General features: G+C 49.3%; 1 protein-coding gene across 1 annotated transcript in view; it reads right to left on the bottom strand.

Annotated features, from left to right (window-relative positions):
- Positions 1-7,970: 7,970 nt before the first annotated feature.
- Uck2 (uridine-cytidine kinase 2) overlaps positions 7,971-20,264 on the bottom strand; it is a 66,173-nt gene continuing 53,879 nt past the window's right edge. Inside the window, exons 5-7 of the mRNA XM_021642597.2 lie at positions 16,391-16,488; positions 14,112-14,160; positions 7,971-11,611 (exon numbers count right to left, since the gene is read on the bottom strand). Coding sequence (XP_021498272.1) covers positions 11,472-11,611; positions 14,112-14,160; positions 16,391-16,488 — 287 coding nt within the window. The 3' untranslated portion in view covers positions 7,971-11,471. The remainder of the gene's footprint in view (positions 11,612-14,111; positions 14,161-16,390; positions 16,489-20,264) is intronic.

Below are 20,264 nucleotides of genomic sequence, written 5' to 3' on the forward strand. Positions count from 1 at the left end.
CAGGGTTCTCATTGCTGGGATGAGGCACCATGATCAAAGCAATGTAGGGAGCAAAGGATTTATCTGGCTGACACTTTTATATCATAGTCCACTACTCAAGGAAGCCAGGACAAGAACTCAAACAGGGCAGGAGCCTAGAGACAGGAGTCGATGCAGAGGCCATGGTTACTTACTGGTTTGCTTCCCATGGCTGCTCAGCCTGCTTTCTTATAGAACCCAGGACCACCAGCCTGGGTGAGATGGCCCTACCCACAATGGGCTGGGCCCTCCGCCATCGCCACTAACTAAGAAAATGTGCTGCAGGCTTGCCTACAGCCAGATCTTACGGAGGCATTTTCGAAACTTCGGCTTCCCCCTCTCCAACGACTGCAGCCTGTGTTAAATTGACATAAAAACCAGCTGGCACACCAAATAAAGCTAGACACAGGAGTGTCTGCCTGTAGTCCCAGTGTTCTTAAGGTAAGAGGGAGACAGAGGCAGGAGAAGGCCCAGAGCTTTAGGGTCATGGTAATCCCAGCAATGAACAAGAGACACTGCCTCAAACTCGGTAGGAGGTGAGGACCAACATGTGAGATTATCTCCAAACATGTTCACCCACATTCACACATACAAACACATACATAAAGATTAAAAAAATAAAGAATAAGCCAAACACAAATAGACTGTGAAGGAAGAGAGGCTTAAGGAGCCTGCCGGGATGTTCTTTGGTAGAAAGGTAAGCACAGTTACATCCCAGCTGCCATCCTTTCTCCTCCGCCCCATGGATCCCAGATTGGTACCCTGCATCTCCCATGAGCTGGGAAAGGGCTGCGCCTCCCCTCAGGAGTGAGCAGGCTGGGAAAGCCCCCAGCAGCCATTCTCCTTCATCCTGTTGGTCCTGAAAAGCCACCGTAGCTTTTGTTCTTGAAGGCTTGTCTCAGAAGGTAAGGCTGTGGCACCCCAATCGCATAGCCTGACTCCCTCTGCTCCTCTTGAGGCGCCCCTCTTCCCTGGAGAAAGCAGACTCTCCCCAGGGGACCGCTCTCACCGGATGCCAGGCTGGGATATCCCTGGCCTGGGTCACCACGTGGTGTTCAGCTGGACGCTCTGGTGACCCTTCCACTTTACCAGGCATGGCCTGGAAGAAGTTATGCTCTCATCAACTGAAATCATGTCCATTGTGGACCCAACCTTCATAGGCTTTGCAGGCATTTCAGGGACGTTTGTATTAGTTATTTCAATGCTGCATACACGGACTTGGGAAATTTCCAAGCTCATTTGTTTGTCTTTCTTTTTTGTTTGTTTGTTTGTTTGTTTTGATTTTCCCCCCAATACAGTGTAGACCAGGCTGCCCTCAATCTCAGAGAGCCACCTGCCTCTGGCCACCTGACACCCAGCCCCACCCCCACCCCTACCCCCGAGTGCTGGGATTAAAGAGTGCCACCACCACTCTGCCTTTCCAAGCATTTTAATGTTCTTTTGCTTCAGTCTGGCACAACCCTGTAAGGGCTGGATAAAGAGATTGGAGGGGGGATGTTAATCCAGGATTGGGCGGTCAGTCAACCGAAAGGCTGGACCTAGGAAGACGCTAGAAGGGAATGAGACACAAACACGCAATATCTATGTGAGGTTGAGCCTGGGAGGGTGGATGGCCCAGCCTGCAGATGTCTTACTTACCCACTGCCAATCAGGTCCTTCCACGCTGCCTCCCCCGAGAGTCCTGTCCACACAGGAGAGGCCACGGGCTGTTTATGTGGTCCCTGAGGGTGGGTGGGGCTTGCACAGGACCTGGCTCCGGTAGGTACTCTCTGTGCCTCTGACTTGACTGTCCTCAGGCTGTTCTGAAGGTTAGTCGTGGCAACCAGGGCTCGCTCCCACTACCTGGTGGCCAGTCCTAAGACAGAATGACCACCCATGAGATTGTAGGATCAGCCTGCAGACCCCATCACGCCAAGCTACAGTCCATAGTCACCAGCAGCAGCAGCAGCCCGTTTTCAGACACCCACGATGACCTTGAAGGCCACATGTACATCCCGCATGGAAACCAGCAGACTGTTCATGGGTGCCTGGACAAGTCCTCTGAGGGGCAGAAGGAGACGGGAAAAGTACAGCCCACAGTTCTGGCCTTAAGAGAGCTCACAATCTGCTGTAAAGTGACAGTCCTCAGCCATTCTACAACACCTTACCTGCCCAGAGCGGTGCTAGCCGGAGGACTCAAAGAACATTAGGTAACCCGGATAAAGCCAAAGCCTACGGAGCCGTGGTTCTCAACCTGTGGGCTGCGGCCCCTTTGGGGGTAACATTGGATATTTACTTTACCGTTCATACCAGTAGCAAAGTTACAGTTATGAAGCAGTAATGAAATGATTTTATGGTTGGGGGATCACCACAACAGAAGAACTGTATTAAAGGGTTGTGGCATTAGGAAGATTAAGAACCATGGCTTTAAAGAAAAAAGGGCTGTGCGTGCCTTTAATCCCAGCCCTTGGGAGGCAGAGATAGGCAGATCTCTGTGAGTTCAAGGCCAGCCTGATCTAAGAGTTTTATATAAGACTGCCAAGGCACACAGAGAAACCCTGTCTTGTGGGGGCGGGGAGTTTCAAAAGATCAGTAAGACCCTCAGATAACCAGAACCCCCCCCATACAAAATGCCTAGAAATTCAAATAAATGCTTAAAAAAAATTAAAACAAACTTCCTAACTAGCCAAGGATGACCTTGAACTAGTCCTCCTATCTCTCCTTCCAAGCACTAGGGTCACAAGCGTGTACCACCCACCTGGTTTGCCCAGTGACTGGAATCAAACTCAGTACTTTGCACGTGTTAGGCAATCACTGTACCAACTGAGCTACACTGTCAACTTTAAAAAAGGTTGTGCTTAATGCATAGCTGAACATATGAGGAATCAAAGAAGTTTTGCAGGGGCTGAGAGGAAGAATCCAAAAGGTAAGTATAAGACAATAGGAACAAAATTAACAAGCAGATTTAAAATATAGTGAAATCATTCTTCTTAAAGCCACAATACAGTCAGTGAAATTAAGTACCCTGGGGATAAGCTTTAAACAGCAGAATGAAATTGTGAATTCCGAGGCTCTGCTTAGGAAGACTAAACTTAGCTGTGATTTTTAAAACATGAAAAATGGAGGTGCAGAGTGGAGCCTGAGAAATGGCTCTGTAGTTAGGAGCCCTTACTGCTCCTACAGAAGACCCAATTCCAATTCACAGCACCCACATCACAACTAACAACTGACTCCAGCTCTGAGGGAGCCAATGCCCTCTTCTGGCCTCTGGATGCACTGCACTCATGTCACACACACACAAACACATACACACACGTATGCACATGTCATATAAGGAAGTCCTTACCTTTAAAAAAAATTAATAATTGAACAAATGAGAGCTCAAAAAACATAGAGGAAAAAGGCCAGAAGCCTGTAAACACGTGACGATGGCCCAAAGAAAGAAGAGAGGAGCTAGTGAGCAGGAAAGACTGGAAAAATAACAGCAGTGAAATTTCCCCAACAGGCAAGACGCATAACTCTTGTCAGTCATGATGCACAAGGTCTGTACGGGATGAACAGAGGTAAAACCACCTTTCCACCCGCAAGACAAGCTGTGCAACACCAAAGACAGTGGAAGTTTAAAATGCAGAAAACAATAGAAAAGTCTGCCCCAAATGCTGTAGTAGCCAGATGATCACTTAACAATGGGTATAAGAAAGATATTCTCTCACAAAGTAGTCCAAACTAATACTTCTGTCAAAAAAATCAAGAATGCTACAGAGAAAAGGTCACATATGAGGATAACTGACTCTAAAATATATTTGTGGATTCTTTTTGTTTTAAACGTTCCTTGAGATTATATATATTTAATATATAAATTATATATATATTAAATTTATTTTTTGTATATAGGTATAGTGTGAAGGTCAGGACTCAGTTGTCTCCATCCACCATGTGGGTCCCAGGGATTAAACTCAGGCCTGCAGGGTTGGCCACAAATGCCTTTACTTCCTGCGCCATCTTGTTGGCCCGTAACTGACTATTTTACAAAAATACAAAAGCAATTTAGTGAAGAAATGATTGTCTCCTCAACCACAGTGCTCAAACACACACAGAGCACAAGCAAAACAATGAGCTTCCAGCTACCTACAACACAGACAAGAGCTTATCACACACACACCCCAAAAAATGAGTCACAGTCTTAAATGTAACACCCAGCACTGTAAAACTATAGAAGACAACAGAACAGAAAAATGTGGCACTGGTTTATAGAAAGATTTCTCAGATAGGAAAAAGCACCGCAGATAAAAGTATTGGTAAAATCAGACGCCTTCATGTTTTTAAACATCAGGTCTTTGAACGATAGCATCATGAAGAGAAAATGGAACCACGCCACAGAATAAGATCAAATACTTACAAAGCCTAAAAGGCTGTGTCCAAAACATAGAGAGGACCTCCAAACTCAACAACAGCAACAAAAGTCCATCCCCTCCAAAAACAAACAAACAAACAAGGCAAATATTTGCTACGCCCAACATGGATGACTCTCAGAATTATGGCGAGACAGAAATGAGTATACAATGCATGGCCTACGTGTGATAAACTCTGGAGAACACGCTGTAATCTAGAGCAGATGTGAGGTGGGTAAAATGAGTGGCAGCTCACCTCAGGGTTACCAAGGGCCGTAGAGAACTCCAGGTGGTAATGCTGTGCTTATCCTCTCTGGTCACATTGATGGTATTGGCATTTGCTGTCTGTTGCTGAGATAAAACCACTGTGACCAAAAGCTTCCATCACCAAGGGAAGCCGGGCAGGAACTGAGGCAGAAGCCGGGCAGGGGTGTTAATGACTGGCTTGTTTCTCCTGGCTTGCTCAGCGTGTTGTCTTATGCATCCCCGGTACCACCTGTCCAGGGCTGGCACCGTCCACAGTGAGACAGGCCCCTCCCACATCAATCACCAATCAAGAAAATGCTCCACAGGCTTGCCTCCAGGCTAACCTAATGACTCTAGCCTGTGCCAGGTTGACATAAAATACCACCCAACACACAAGCTATAGTGCAATGAAGTTTCTTTTTTTTTATTATTAACTAAATTCATTTAATGTCGGGCCAGTCTTGATGGTTCCTGCCTTTAATCCCAGCACTTGTGAGGTATAGAACACCTGTGAGGTACAGCCTTGTCTAAATAACAAGTTCCAGGCCAGCCTAGGCTACATGAGACACTGTCTCAAAAACGTATTTATTATTAAAAAATAAAAATAAAATAAATAATCGTACTTAATGTGTGTGAGTATTTGGTGTGTGTGTGTGGTGGGGGGTGACCACCATTGGATCCGGAGGGTCTAACTCAGGTCGTCAGACTTGCCGGCAATCCCCTTTCCTCTCTGCACCATCTCAGCCCACCCTCAATTTTTTTTTCTTTTAACAAAATTATAGTAACAGCTTTCAGTTACTGAGAGTTTCTTTCTGGGTTTTGCTCACGGTGTCTCTGGGCGGCTCTGGTTTTATTCAGAGAAGGAACGCAGTCACCTAAGAAGACCACAGTTACCCAGTCTCCCTACGAAGCAGGTGTAGGCTGAGTTCTGAAGGCCAAGGAAATGCAGGCACAGGGCTCATCCTGGAACAGTCTTCCTAAGAGGCCAGAGCCCCGCCTCCCTCATCCGGAAGCAGCCTATTTGGACGTGAAGACTAAAGGCTGCTGGTGGAAACCTTGGAGTCTGAGTCTCTGATATCATCCTTTGCACTGGACCACAGCACTGCCTTTAGGAGATTCTCAGCCTGGGGCCCCTTTTCAAGGGAGTCACATATCAGACATTTACATGACAATTCATAATAGTAGCGAAAGGACAGTTGTGAAGTTGCAATGAAATCATCTTTTGGGGTTTGGGGTCACTGCAACCGAAGGAACTGTATTAAAGGGTCGCAGCGTTAGGAAGGCTGAGAACCACTGGCTTAGGAGAGAAACAAGCGCTTTCCTTCAGTCAGGGTGTCCTCGGCACGTTTCCTACTTGTATGCAGCGCAACCCAACAAACCGCCACTGGCAAGCACCTTCGTCGGGTGCCTGGCACAGTGGCCTCACCGCTAAGATTAGCCGCATACCGAACTGAGCCGAACAGCACACTCCAGCCGCAACCAAAGCCGCCCCTTCCTGCTGCCATCTGAACCGCCGCCACTAGGTGGCAGAAACACACCAGACTTGCTGCGGTTTAGGTTAGGCATTCCCCACAGCTGAATTCAGTTTTCCAGTAATCCTGGAGAATAAACACATTCCTACCATACTTCATAGGTCTGGGGGAGACGTGGTGGGGTCGGGGTTGAGGGTGGGAAGGAGGGTGGGTGTTTGTTTTGTTTTGATGGTTGTTTGATTGCTTTGGTTTGCTTTTAGGCCAACTGAACACATGAGCACAGAGAAGCAGACGGCGCTGGGAGGACTCCTGTGAACATCCTTGATTGAGAGGAGCAGCCTCGGCAGGGGATGGATGTAGACACCAGGGCTTAGTGCTGTCTCAAATGGGCTCACACAGTTATTTAGCTTTAGCTCGTGGTTTATTCATAGGCTGGGCTGAGATGTGGCACGTAGTTTTGTTTGGTTCTGTGGTGTTCTAGTACCAAGCTACAGCCCCAGCCCAGAAAATGCCCTCATTAAACTGCTAGGCAACTTCTTGGCATCCTCCTGCCTCAGGTTCTCCAGTGTTGGGGTCACAGACGTATGCCATCACACCTAACCTTTAAAATCAGCTGTTAAGTATCCAAACATCCCCCGAAGTCCAAGAAGGACTCACCTACCCAAGTGTGGCTTCTCTTGAAGCCACATTGTCATGTCACAAGACCTTTTCTCTACTCCTTGTATTCAACACTTAACCATTTCTGCAAACCTGCCCATTTATGGACAACATTGAAGCAGTTCAGATTTGGGGCTAAAACACCGACTGGGAGGCTCACAGCCATTTGTGACTCCGGTTCCAGGGGATCTGATTTCCTCTTTTGGCCTCTGAGGCCATCAGGCACACAAGTGCCACACAGGTATACATGGAGGCAAAAGAGCATGCCCATAAAAAGAATTAAGAACAGCACCACTGGACCCCCAAGGGAGGGATCTGCTGAATTCCAGGGGGGGGCCAGGGTCAGCAGGACAGAGGTAGAGATGAAGGGAAGCTCCGACATGGCACGGTCAAGAGCTGCGAAGAGCAGAAGCCGATTCTCCGACCATCCCTGGCAGCACAGGTCACCGCAAACAAGGATAAGCTGGGGGCGATGGCACGTGGCTTCAATCCCAGACACCTCGGAGGCTAAGGCACCTGGATCAGCCTGGTCAACACAACATGAACCTTACCTCAAAAATCAATCAATCAATATGTAGGTATATAACTAAATAAGTAGGCAAGGATAGAAAGGCTGGAGAGGTGGCTCAGTGGTTAAGAGCACTTAATGCTTTCAGAGGACCCACGTTTGGGTCCCAGCACCCTAACGGAGGTTCACTCCAAGACCCGACTCTGGCCTCCTTGGTTGGGCACTCCGTGTATATGTACATACATGAACGTACACAAACGCTAACGCACATGCATCTTTTAGGAATACGCACATACACCTTCATCTGTTTCAGAGTGAGTTATGATTAAACTTTCTTCCACCACATACCCTCATTTACTCCATTTAGGTTTTGCTTTCCCTTTCAATAAAGCAGGAAGGCAACTGGTCTGGAATATAGAGGCTTCGTAAATGAGAGCTGTCATCATTCCAAGAACCGTGGCCTCCCAGAAACCATGACCCAGTGATTCATGTGTAAAGAGCAAAGCAACTAACATTGGGAGAGCCCAGCTAGGGCCTGGAGTCTGCTCCACCCAAGCCCCAGGACCAGGAGGCCTCAGCACAGCAGGCTAGCTTACATTTCCTCCAAAAAGGCAAGGCCCAGCCCTCCCCTCCACCCCTGAATTCTCACAGCAGGCTCCCGTGGCTGCTTCTAACCAGGCACCACAAAGAAGTCAAGAGTTGGGTACTTTTTGTTCGTCTTTATTTACAGCAAAGTACATAGGATGTGGTCATTTCATAGCACTGACAAAGACAGGGCAGTAAAAAGCAAAGAGGGGAAGAGGCAGCATCTTCTAGGGAAAGAACAGCCTAGGTCTCCATCTAGCCACTCACCCTCGCTCCCCGAGGCGGGCCTGGGTGGAAACTCCCGCCTGAGAGAAACAGGAAGCTACTGAAACACGTCACCTGTGCCTGGCACCATTTGAGTAGAGCAGGCCCAGAGCCAGAATCTTAAAGGGGACTTGTGCACACCACAGGCATCCAACTGAGCCTTTCCCAACCCGCGCTCTTCCGTGTTCTGTCCGACACAAAGCATAGCGCAATGGCCTGGAGGAAAAGTATAAACAGCAAAGGAGACAGAGAAGGCCTGCTGGTCCTTCCCAGAAAGCACCGGCCTTCATGTACCCAGGACTGACCCTAGCTTTGCCAAAAGCAGCCCATTCTTTGGAGATTCTTGGACATGAGCACAGGTTCCAAAGGGCAGTGAAAAACATTTCCCTGCAGGAGAATGCATTCCTCCACATCTGCGGGGCTTTGCAGGCAAGGTTGATCAGTCTCTTCACCTTGGACTACTCACGGACACACCTGACCCAGTGGCCACCCAAGAGACAGACAAGTCACCCTGCATAGACGGAGCTGGAGCCAACTTCCCTATGATCTGAGTAGCCACCATCATAATTAGTTCTGGGACAGGTGACTTAGACACTCGCTTTCCCACTCTAGATCAGAGTCCTATCTTTTTTTTTTTCAGCTTCTGGTTACCCAAAGAGAAGTCACAGGCCAGCAGGAGTTACGCTAGTGGGATGAACTGTGAGGTTGAGCCTCTGGACACCCAAAGAGAAGTCACAGGCCCAGCAGCATTTGCTTTAGCATGAAGTATGAGCCAGGGCCTTCCTGCCTTGGGACACAAGGCTCACAACTTTGTTTCCTGAACAAAGAGACGGTGGGTGAGCGGGGAGGGGGAAGCAAGCACCATTGGGTGGCTTTGAAGCCAATAGGATTTGTGCACCTGAGATCAGTGTGACCCTGCTCAGCTGCGCTCCCTCTCTGGCCAGCTGAAAGTCCCCAGGTGACAAATGTCATGGTTTCCTGATGAGTTTACCTCCAACTCTCCAGTGGAATTGGAAATCCAGAATCTCAGGACTGATCACATGCTTCCTATGGAAAGTTCAAGTTCAAACGCACAATTGGCCAAAAGCTGGGCGGCCTCAGAGCCTCCATCCCTTCCCTGTAGCCAGCAAACACTGCTTCTAGCCAAGCCAGAACTGGTTACCATTCCCCAAGGAGGTAGGGGCAGGGTAGTCCTACAGCTGTGTCCAAGCTAGGAGTGGGCCGCTCAGAGGTCCTGGAGCCTTGGTCCCAACACCGTAGATACACGAGGAAGCAGCTAAGTAAAGGCTCAGAGATGAGAAGAATCCGTTTTCCACGGCAGTGGGATAGACAGCCAAGGCACTAAGTGGTTTGGCACCTGGGGGCTTCAAGTAAAATTGAGCATGCTACCCACTGAGAGGCCAAGGCTCTTGCAGACAGGAATGGATTTCCCATGAGCACGTACAACCCCAGCAAGGCCAGGATTCTCGTCCTTGGAATCCCAGGCCAGGCCCTAACCTACCCCTTGAATCTCAGAACTGCATGAAGTCGATGTGATGAGGACTGCTCCCCAAACACTCTAGCGTGCATCTTGGTGAGTGTGTGCCCTCCCCACAAGCGCCTGAGCTGACCTCTCTCCCGCTCCAACAGCAGCTGCCAAGCAGCGGCAGCTTTCTGCAGAGCCTGCACCATGGCCTGATGCCGAAGAAAAGTGGCAAAGCTCTACTTAGGACTAGGTTAATGTCTTTTCAAGAGAAAGACAGAGCTGGAGGCAAATTTGAATCCTGATTGGGGAACTGGACGGTGCTGAAACAGCAAGGGAACTTCAGTGTGGCTGCATAGAACCTCAAGGGCTCCTGAGAGCCACCCAGGCAGGAGGCTCTCGTGTCCAGGTGGAGTGACTAAGCACATGGCCCACGAGGTGCAGGACGGTGGCCACCAACGTGACAATCCTGGGCTCTTCTGTAGATAGGCACAGACTGGGGCCTCTATCTCATGCCTGCCTTCTTGTTTGGTCCCCATTTCCTCCAGTCTTCTCGGCATGCCATGGATCAACTTCCTCCAGGCCAGAGTTCCCACCAAGAGGAAGTGCTCACTCAGGAAGGCTGAAAATCTCTACCTCTGGCATCTTCAATCTAAAACCCCAGCTTAGGCACCCATGATTTAAATACCCTTCCCTTAATACCGTCTAAGAAATAACTTCCCCCAACCCCTTCCTGCTGGGCAGCCACCACGTTAACACGGCTGCGGTGTAGTTCGGGAAATCCTGACGCTGCTGCTCTCAAAAGTCTCAGGTGGGAAGCCAAGGCTGCCATCCCACTATACAGTGCCAGCTCAGAAGGAACAAAAGCTACTGCCAGCTCCACGGGTGGAACTCTTGGGGCATCCTGTCGGCAGTCCACACCAGATGTCCTTAACCAAAGCCCAGACTGCCAATGAGCCATTCCATACTCAGTAACGTGTCCAGGCAGCTTCCCTAGAAGGCAGTTTATCCTGAAATTCTCCAAGGGACACAGCCCCACCCCTCCTCTTTCTCTCTCTCTCTCTCTCTCTCTCTCCATGCTGGATGAGACCCTTTAAAATCCCCACCAGGCAAAAGACAGCTCTGGCTTCCAGGGAAACAGATAGTGGTGGAAGGAAGGAGCGGTGGAGCTGCCCAGGCAGCTGGAGCCAGAGCGAGGCAAGAAGAAACACAGACAAGACAGATTGATCTTTCTCAGTCGGCCTCTTCCCTGAGATTTGAGTTTTTGAGTTGAGATCACACTTAATTTCAACTCCAAAAAAAAAAAAAAAAAAAAAAACAGTATCTCTCTCAGTTCCAGTTTCAAGGATGCGGCATCTAACAGGGGAGACAGTGAGGGCTGTGTCCCATCCCCACCACGGCCCACGGTGCGGACAGCAAGGGACACCAGCTCATCAACCACCCAGCCCATGGCTCCCCAGATGCCAGAGCACGGAACCCTGCTGGGTGGGGCTCCAGGCCCAACACCCCCGCGCAGGCCCCCGCGCGACCCTTATGGCAAACAGCTTTACAGTATTTGTACATTTACACAAAAATAGATCCTTTCTTTTATATATCTGTGTGTACGTGTGTATTTATAACTGGTTACACGGTGGGTTCATAATTAGGCATCACCAGTAGTTGGCACAGTTTGTCAGTTAAGCTTAGGGTCAAGTTCTGTTTGATTTGTTGTTCCAAAGTACAAAAAGGAAAAGAAAAAAAAAAGAAAAAGAAAATCAAGGCATTTCATCTCCGTGGTGTTTTCTTAAATACAGTAATTTCATAGGAGGCGTATGTACAGGTGATCAAAGCCTCTCGACCTCTCCTGTGTCTTGGAGCTGGGGGCTGGGGTTTGGAGTCAGGGCACGGGGTCAATGTGGCCGGCTGCTGGACTCTGACGCCTGCCTCTTGCGGGAAGGGGTGTAGCCGTTGAGATAGCCGTTGGTCTGCCGCTTGGAGAGCCCCCCGTTGAGGATGTCCTGGATATGCTGAACGATGAGGTTGATGGCCACTGCGGGACACAGAGCAATGGCGTTAGGGAGAGCAGGGGAGGGCACGCGCACTGGCCAGGGCTGTGAGAGCATAGTCTGTGCGCATGGACTGGCACACAGAACGCAGAAGCAAGGGCTTCCAGGGAGTGGTCCTGGCCCTCGGGAGCAAGCAAGTCACCTAACCTTCTAGAGCATCCACCTGGGCTCACGGAACCTCCTTTGTGAGGTATTCTAAAATGATAAATGATACCCAATGAATGCACACCCTACAGGTCAGTCAGCGTCCCCACCGGATGAAGCAAGCAACCCAAAAATTGTATGGATATGACTGAAGTTTGTTTCTTTGTTTTGGTGGGGAGGAGTGGGCATGCTGAGACTAGGTTTCTCTGTGTAGCCCTGGCCCTACAACTCTGGAGAACAGGCTGGCCTGAAACTCAAGATATTCTCTTGCCTCTGACCTGACTACTGAATTTTGCAGGATATCTGATGATACTGATATTTACTAGAAAAACCTGTTTTTAGTTATGGTGTGGCTCATCCTTAGAACACACCTTTAATCCAAAAGCTTTCTGCTTGAAAACTTGTAAAAAGGATTAAATAAAGTCAACCACAGATTAAGAGGAAGAGCAAGCAACCTATGGACAGAAAGTGAACATAGGATTTAAAAAAGAGAACATAAGCCAGGCATGGTGGCACACATCTTTAATCCCAGCACTTGGGAGGCAGAGGCAGGTGGATCTTTGTGAGTTCAAGACCAGCCTGGTCTACAAAGCAAGTCCAAGACAGCCAGGGCTACACTGTCTTGAAAACACACACACACACACACACACACACACACACACACACACGGATAGGGAAATGCACAGGAAGTAGAAAGGAGGGGCATTCAGTTTGAAGGACGTTGTTTGAGATGATCTGGGAGAGAAGGACTCCTGCTGGGACACTGGCTGAGAAGGAGGGTCAGCTGGGTGCTTTCTCTGCCTCTCTGACCTAGCAGGCTTTCGCCCCAGCACCTGGCTCCAGGGCCTTTATTGGTAAAATGGAAAAATTAAGGTCTTGTTAAAAACAACACTGAAATTAAAGGTATACACCACCACTGCTTGGCTGGAGATGGTTTCAACACCACCAATTTCCTCTAAGTCCCTCTTACTGAGGATCTACCAACTTCTGTCCCAAAACAGGGCAACAATACAAACAGCTCTCTTCTTCACACAGAAGAGTGAGCTGTATTAGCAGAAAATGTGTGTGTGTGTGTGTGTGTGAGAGAGAGAGAGAGAGAGAGAGAGAGAGAGAGATTGGGGGGTTTGTGTGGGGGTGATGGTAGGGTACTTGTGAATGTGTGTATGGTGACAGTGGGGCACACAGGAATGTGTATGTATGTGTAATTGGTGATGGTGAGTGTACAGGGAAGCTAGAGGAAGAAGTCAGTGTGTCCTTTGCTATCACTGTCCCTCACTAAACCTGGAGACAGGTTTAGGCAGACAACATTCCAAATCGTCCTGTTTCCAATCCACACAGTACTAGGACTGCAGGCAGACCTAGCCATACGCAGGTTTTGGGAGGCTTTACCTGACAAGGGCCTCGCCATCTACCCCTGTGGTCTGGAACTCACTCTGTAGACCAGGCTAGCTTCAAACTCAAGAGATCTACCTCCTTCTGCCCCTGAGTGACATGGTGCTGAGGCCTAGACTCGGGCTCTCGGGCTTACCCACTGAGCCACCTCGCCAGCCCCAACAACAAAGGAATTCTTTCTGGGGTGATTTACAACCACACCATGTGGCACTTCTACGACACGCCTCTGGCCTGTGCAAGCTGAAGGCCACCAAACAGTGGGCCTGTACTGCTAACAGGGTGAGTGTGGTGAGAATCTAACATAGGCTGAAGACTACAGTCAAGGAGAATAGACCAATGACGAGCTCCCCAAACTCAGCTATGAATGAGAACGTCCTGCTCCCTGAACACACACGGTGACATGCTGCTGGGTGAACATCCAAACAACTCCCGGAACACATTTTTGTTGTTGTTTTAAATGGAAGAAAAGGAAACAAAAGAGAATGAAGAGATGGGCTCCACCCTCATGCAGCAGACTAATTCAAGCAACACTGTCGGGGCCGTGGAAAGGCACTGCCTTCGAGACATGCTGTACATACAAAGGACAGAGTGATGCGACCCTCTGTCTCCTTTTCAGAAGTGTGAGGGCAGATCATTTTAAGTCAGCTTAGGAAGGAGGTCTACCTTCACCGAAAGATGGTCTTCGATATCCGAAGTCCAAGTGTCATTACTGGGGTGACAGCTGTAGGGAGTCCTTCACTTCCGCTGGAGATTCCCTGAGTATGTCTGTCCCCAAACATGGATAGACCTACGACCAGGGATCTGTTCCTGGGCCTGGATATGTAGCAGATATACCCTCCTGACTCTGTCAGACTGCAGGACGCTGTATGGTCGGTCACACTGGGCCCACATCATGACGGGTGTGAGGAGATGGCACTGACCCGAGGAGGACACACCACTGGTACTCACCGAGATTGTCTGCACCTCTAGGAATGATCACGTCAGCGTATTTCTTTGTCTGTGGAGACAGATATTTACAACACATTAACGGCGGTGTTCAGGGACAAACCTGAGTCTCTCTCTAAGAGCACAAGGAAAAGAAGTGTCAGCTTGGCCCTGGCAGCCACTGAGGCTTTAAACGCAATACTAGGGAAGGCTGTTGGACACAAGGAGGGGAGCGAGGATGGACCTTCATGGCTGCAACGTGAATGCAAGGGAGGAGGAGACGGAAAAAAAGAGTGAAGACTTTTACTTGACAAACAGGGAAAGCGGTCCCCACTGAGTGGCTGATTCAAAACCAGTTCATACTCCAGTGCTTGACTGAATGACTGAATGTTTAACCCTGATTGCTACTTGGTATCCATGTTATAATAAGTGATTTACACCCAGCCCTCAGATAAAGCCAGCAAAGGCAATACCCTGCTGCTGGTTCCCCTCACTCCTCTGTGACAACATTTTACAAAGTCAGTTTTTAAAAACGAAACCATGCTCCTTTTGTGAGGTGCACTTTGATCGTTTGTTTACTGAGATTCCGTGGACCACACTGAACGTACGTGCGCCCTGGAAAATGCACCCAGTTTTTCACACATGCCACGAGCGGCTCCTTGCATGCCGGAGAACCTTCATTCCTGACAACTGCTGACTCACAGCTTTGTCAGCCTCAGGCCCTAGACCTTCCTCGGCAAAGAGCGCCTGGACATCCCAGACATCCCAGAAAACACTTGCCCAGAATCTTCAGCTGGCCTATAGTTGAGTTAAATGGAGGAACAATGTCAGTGGTTGGTTCCCAATGGTGAAATCCCTTTGTGTTCTCAGTAGGTCAAAAAGAGTGGGAAGGTTCTCAGGTAAAAAAGATGAAAGGAATTTCACAACCCGTCAGCCTTGGGAGCCCATGCCCAGAAACCCGATCTTGTAACCTAACCTCCAACAGGGTTAACAGGCAGGTTGGCAAACTTACTCAGGCTGACTCAGAACACCCACCAGCCCCTGAAGGAGAAGGCCTAACCAACTTAAAGTGGACGCGTTCATGATTAGCTTCTCCAGGAAAGGAGGAAAAGCAGGAGGCATTTGTTAGCATGAAAAGATGAACCCATCTACTCTGAAGAGATTCCCAGACACCACTCTTCCCAAATGATCTCACTCAAACGGGCCTAAATGCCAACTTCTCCCTCTCCTAACTATAAATAAAGGAAGCCTGCTTGGCCAGACCTGAGCTTGCTCAAGCTGGGAGGACACAGTGAGTCAAGATCCTCCTAAATTACACACGTCTTCCCAAACCAAACCTTGTTCCTTCCGTGTCCCCTTCCCACCATCCCACATCACACCTGGCTCTCCGGTAACTTCACATGCCCCATTTGGTCTCTGAGGAAACCCGTTTCTCTGGCTGATTATGAGCCGAGAGCCATTCCCCTTCGGTTCTCGGGAAGCCATCTCCCAGGGAACTTCCAGGTGCTCCAGAGGGGATACAGTTGTGCAGGAGGGAGGAATCCAGCACAGACCAGCACTTCCCAAATCCAGAGGCCAACAAGAAACTGCAAATGAACCACCCTCGGCCTGCCCCAACCTGAGCCCTGACCTTCTGCAGTCCTCAGCTGGCTGAGGTCTATCGTGGAGGTGAGCTAGCTTCAGGTAAAGTCTGACAGCATAAGACCCCCACCCCCGCAAGAAACGCAGACCGTGCTGGGAAACACATGGGACTAGGGTAACCTTAATCAGCAAGGATGGCTGGACAGACCCTAGCCCCGCCCTCTTGGGACTTCGAGAGAAGTGTTCTCTGGGAGGGTGAGACTGAAGCCCAGCACCCCACATGCTTTAAATCCTATCACTGAGGAGCCAGAGAGATGGTTCTTGGCTCAGCAGGTAAGTGCTCTCCCTGCTCTCACAAAGGACCCAGCATGCACCCGGAAGCTAACAACTGTAGTAACTCCAGTTCCAGAGGACCCCACAGCCTCTTCTGGGCACTCCATGGCTACTTCATTCGTGAGTGAAGTGCACAGACATACACAGGCAAAAATACCCATACACATAGAATATAAAAATAAATAAACCTTAAAAAAACAAGATTAAATCCTTAAATGTCATCAAATTGTTAATGACATTTTAAATTTATATTATATATAATTGTATATATTAATAAAAATGAAAATAAATGTAAAACAAATATATAATTTACATATATTAGTAATAAAAATCATTACATCATCAAATGTCAAGATGTACTTTTAGCGGAAACAAAGACTACAACTCACTGGCAAGCAGAATTCCTCAAAAGCAGGCTTCACGAATGTGATGTACTGTGATAAAATCTGCTCAAGGTCCCTCCCTCGTTCACTGATGTCCCGCAATACTGTAAGAGAAGGAAAAACAAAAATCAAAACCCCAGTGCACAAGGAAGTGAGGCAGACTCCTGCAGGTCGCCGACTGAGCCGGACTCCTCAGAGCTTTGATCTAGGACGGATCACCAGCGCATTCAGAAAAAACAAGCTGCCAAAGCCTTACCACCATCAGGTTCTACTACAGCGCGTTCCCTGCCATAAAAGGCTGCCTGGCCAAGAAGCGGCCAGAGAAGAGCAGGCCATCCGCCTGCAGAATGCTCGCCTGCGTTCCCGCGTCCGGCAATCCACGCTGCGGGCCAGCCAGTCACCCAGCCACCACACACACTCCCCTGGGTGCAAACGCCAGGGGTGGGGAAGCCCTTCTGCTCACTCTGGACACTGAAGACTTACCACCTTCCCTCAGCCCTTTCTGGTGAGGGACCCTCAGCAAGCTTTTGAAAAGCCAGTTTTAAGGGCCAGGCCATCCGGGTTCCGTCCCCGAGCCCCGAAGACCTCCTGGAGTCCTGTCAACCACAGCCCTCTGCACAGCCATCACTTTAGAGCCGAGTATCAGGCTGCTAAGCTGTTCACCTGGATCCCAGAGGTTACCATATCAGAGTCACGCCGCTTGAATTCACTGGGTGAGTGCGTGAGCTCGTAGTGCTTGGTGCCAGATTTGTCTCACAGAGCACACTTTTCAGGAAGCTCCCGGGTTTAGCACCATGAAAGGGTTTGCCCTTCTACCTACAGGACACCCCACAAAGACCTTCTGCTGCCAGAGCAGACCTGGTAACTCCATCTTGTGTAAGAGAGGCCAACGGGCCACTCAGCGAGCTCCAGCAGGACTGCTTGTCTCTCCTCAGCCAGTGAGTGTGAGCCTGGAGGGAAGTGACCTAGATTGGAGTCCTGTCCCCAGAAACTCCTGCTCCTGTGGCCTTAGACAAGTGACTTATCCTCTTTGAGTCGTAGGCAAAGGACACCTTATTTATGATTGGGGGAAGGAGGAATCTCATGTAGCCTAGGCTGGTCTTGAACCTAGCTACGTCTTCAACTCATACTCCTGCCTCTAATCCCGAAAGCCAGATTTCAGGTGTGTGTCACTGTGCTCGATTTAAGCAGTGCTATGGAAAGAATCCAGGGTTTTGTGTGTGGAAGGCAAGCTATCTACAAACGGAGCTACACTTCTAGCTCTGATAAAGCTGTCAGTTAAGATAACAGGGAGGTACAGGAAAAAAAAAATCCAGCAAGGCAGCTGGCACACAGTATGTTCAATAAGCCTGCCCTACCATGACAACTCCAGCACCTAGCACAACCTGGAGACTGAAGGGACAGTAAGACCAGCAAGGAGTGGGGGCTGCAGAGGAACCCCGCCGAGCACTGGACAGATGGGACAAGGTCCAGGAGAGGCAAGCAGGACGCAAACACAAACAATGGCTATGTTAAAAGGGGACAATGGGAAGGAAGAAATGGGTACCAGACACTGGGGACATGCAATAACATGTCACTTAACTCCTTCAAAGAAGTTGTCACCTTAAAGAGACAAGGATGGCTCCGTAGCCAAGGGCATGCCAGGGCCAGCCAGCTCACTGCATCTGAAATGCCCTGCTACTTAGGTACTGCCAGGGAACAGAGCCAGATCAAGGGCTGAGTCAGAATAAGATCTTGGCACAAACTGGAAACTCCAGAAAACCAACACCCCCAGCCCAGCCCAGCCCAGCCAGAGCCCACACGTGTGCTGGGAAAAAGTAATGGGCAGAAGCTACAGTCGGCCAGTTCCCTGCCTGCCACTCCGCCCGTCCAAATCTCGCAGTGCTCTTTCAGTTCTAAGCGCCCATGCCCCATTTCTTCTCCACCCTGGTGCTTCAGAGCAGGCAGGAGGAGCAGAGAGAGAAGCACTCAGGAAACTCACTCGCTGAGAGTAAGGGGAGCTAGGAGAGCCGGCGCCTCCCCGGCACTGCGGGACTCCAGGACCAATCCCTCCATGGTTGAAGGCTATGAAGATAGGCTCAAGCAATGTGCTCAATTCTGTCAAAGCACTGCAGCCCTGTATCTATCTGCTCCTGTCAGACATGGGCCCCGCCTCAAAGCACCCAGTACCCTAAGCATATGTCAAGCATGTTTTGTGTCCTACCTGGAAAGAAGAACTTGTAGAAATAAATGGCACGAAAGAAAACCCCACAAATCTACCAGGAAAGTAGGAGCTCGGCAGATGGGGATGTAAATGAGGAGGCAGCAGCCTGCCCAGGCGGCCAGGGGCAGGCAGGGACTGGCCAAAGAGAACCCTAGGGTGAGCTGGGTACACACACCCTCAATCTCAACACCTCAAGGCAAAGGCAGGCAGATGTGATTACGAGACCAGCCTGTCTACAGAGCCAGGGCTACGCTTTTCACAGGGAAAAACCTGTGAAACCCTGAGAAACCCTGTCTCAGGAAACAACCTCCACACCATTTCAAAGATTTCCCATATTCATATAAAGACCCTCTCCCTGCCCCAGGCCAAGAAAGGGAAGGAGAAATTTTTACTTAACCTGCACAATGATGACCTGATGAGTCAGAAACCAAGACTCAGTTTCCAAAAACTTTACAACTACTCCAAATCTCTTTCTGATTCCCTGGAAGTTGTCTGTGTTTCCGTCTTTATGGTTTCTCTAGTGAGCCAGGGGAGCACAGACTCCTGGGGTCAGACTCTCCCGGAGGCCCAGCAAAGCAGCAAAGAAGATACCAGCCACCTCTTCAGAAGTCTGACCTGACATTAAGCAACTATCACCTAGTGCCCCTCCCAACACTGTCCCAGCCTCAACTCTAATCTGTCCCTGGAGGGCTAATCCCCTGATGATTGTGACAGAAAAATAATAATAATAATAACAAGATTCAATGAGGTTAAAACAGCTTGCCCTAGGGCACAGATCCTATGGGGAATGACGCCTGAGTCTTAGCTCATTTCACCTGGCTTTGAATTTGACTTTAACTTGGCAACCATCGGGGACAGTGAACCACCAGCTGAGGAAAGAGCTGGGCAACTCTGTAAGGTGACAAGCCAGGCGATGAGTCAGATGCATGGGAGGTGGGGAAGCTCCAGAAAGACACACAAGCCTGGGGCATCCCCGGAGCCACCAATATCACAAAGCTAAATGGGGGACCTGCCTGCCGGAACTAAAATCATGTCCCTCCTAACCATTCTCCCATGACACAGTGATGCCTTTGCTGCTCCCCACTCAGATTTGAACTGTAGCCCCAAGTAAGCACGCATCCCATGCCTTAGCAGGGAAAAACCCCAGACTAGTTTCTCTCAGTTCTGCTGGTCCCATTAACAACAGCTCTTGCCAAATACTATATTATTACTCTCTTTACGAGAATGTCCAATAACTCACTTATTTACCTACCAGGATCTGTCTGAGACAGGGTCTAAACTGGCCTTGAACTACATATGTAGCTAATGATGACCTTGAATTTCTGATCCTCCTACCTCTACCTCCCCAAGTGCATTGTGGTTATAGGACAAACACCTGTTTATATAATGCTGGGGAATTGAACTTAGGACTTCACAGATGCTGAATAAGCACTCTACCCACTGAACTGAGCTGTATCCCTAGCCCAAGCTACTTCCTAATGTCTACTCTCCCTTGTATTCTCTATCCACACGCTGTTCTGTATAGGTGTCTCTGTGTAGGTAATGCAGCATTTTCTCTAGTTGGCTGCACCAGTCCCATTTCATCCCTATGACCTGAAATGACGACCCCACCCCCACCCCCGAAAGCTTCCCAGTGGAAGCAAATGGCTCAATACCACTAGATCCTCACGCAATTCT

Source organism: Meriones unguiculatus, chromosome 11, assembly GCF_030254825.1.
Source record: "Meriones unguiculatus strain TT.TT164.6M chromosome 11, Bangor_MerUng_6.1, whole genome shotgun sequence".
NCBI classification, from domain to species: Eukaryota; Metazoa; Chordata; class Mammalia; order Rodentia; family Muridae; genus Meriones; species Meriones unguiculatus.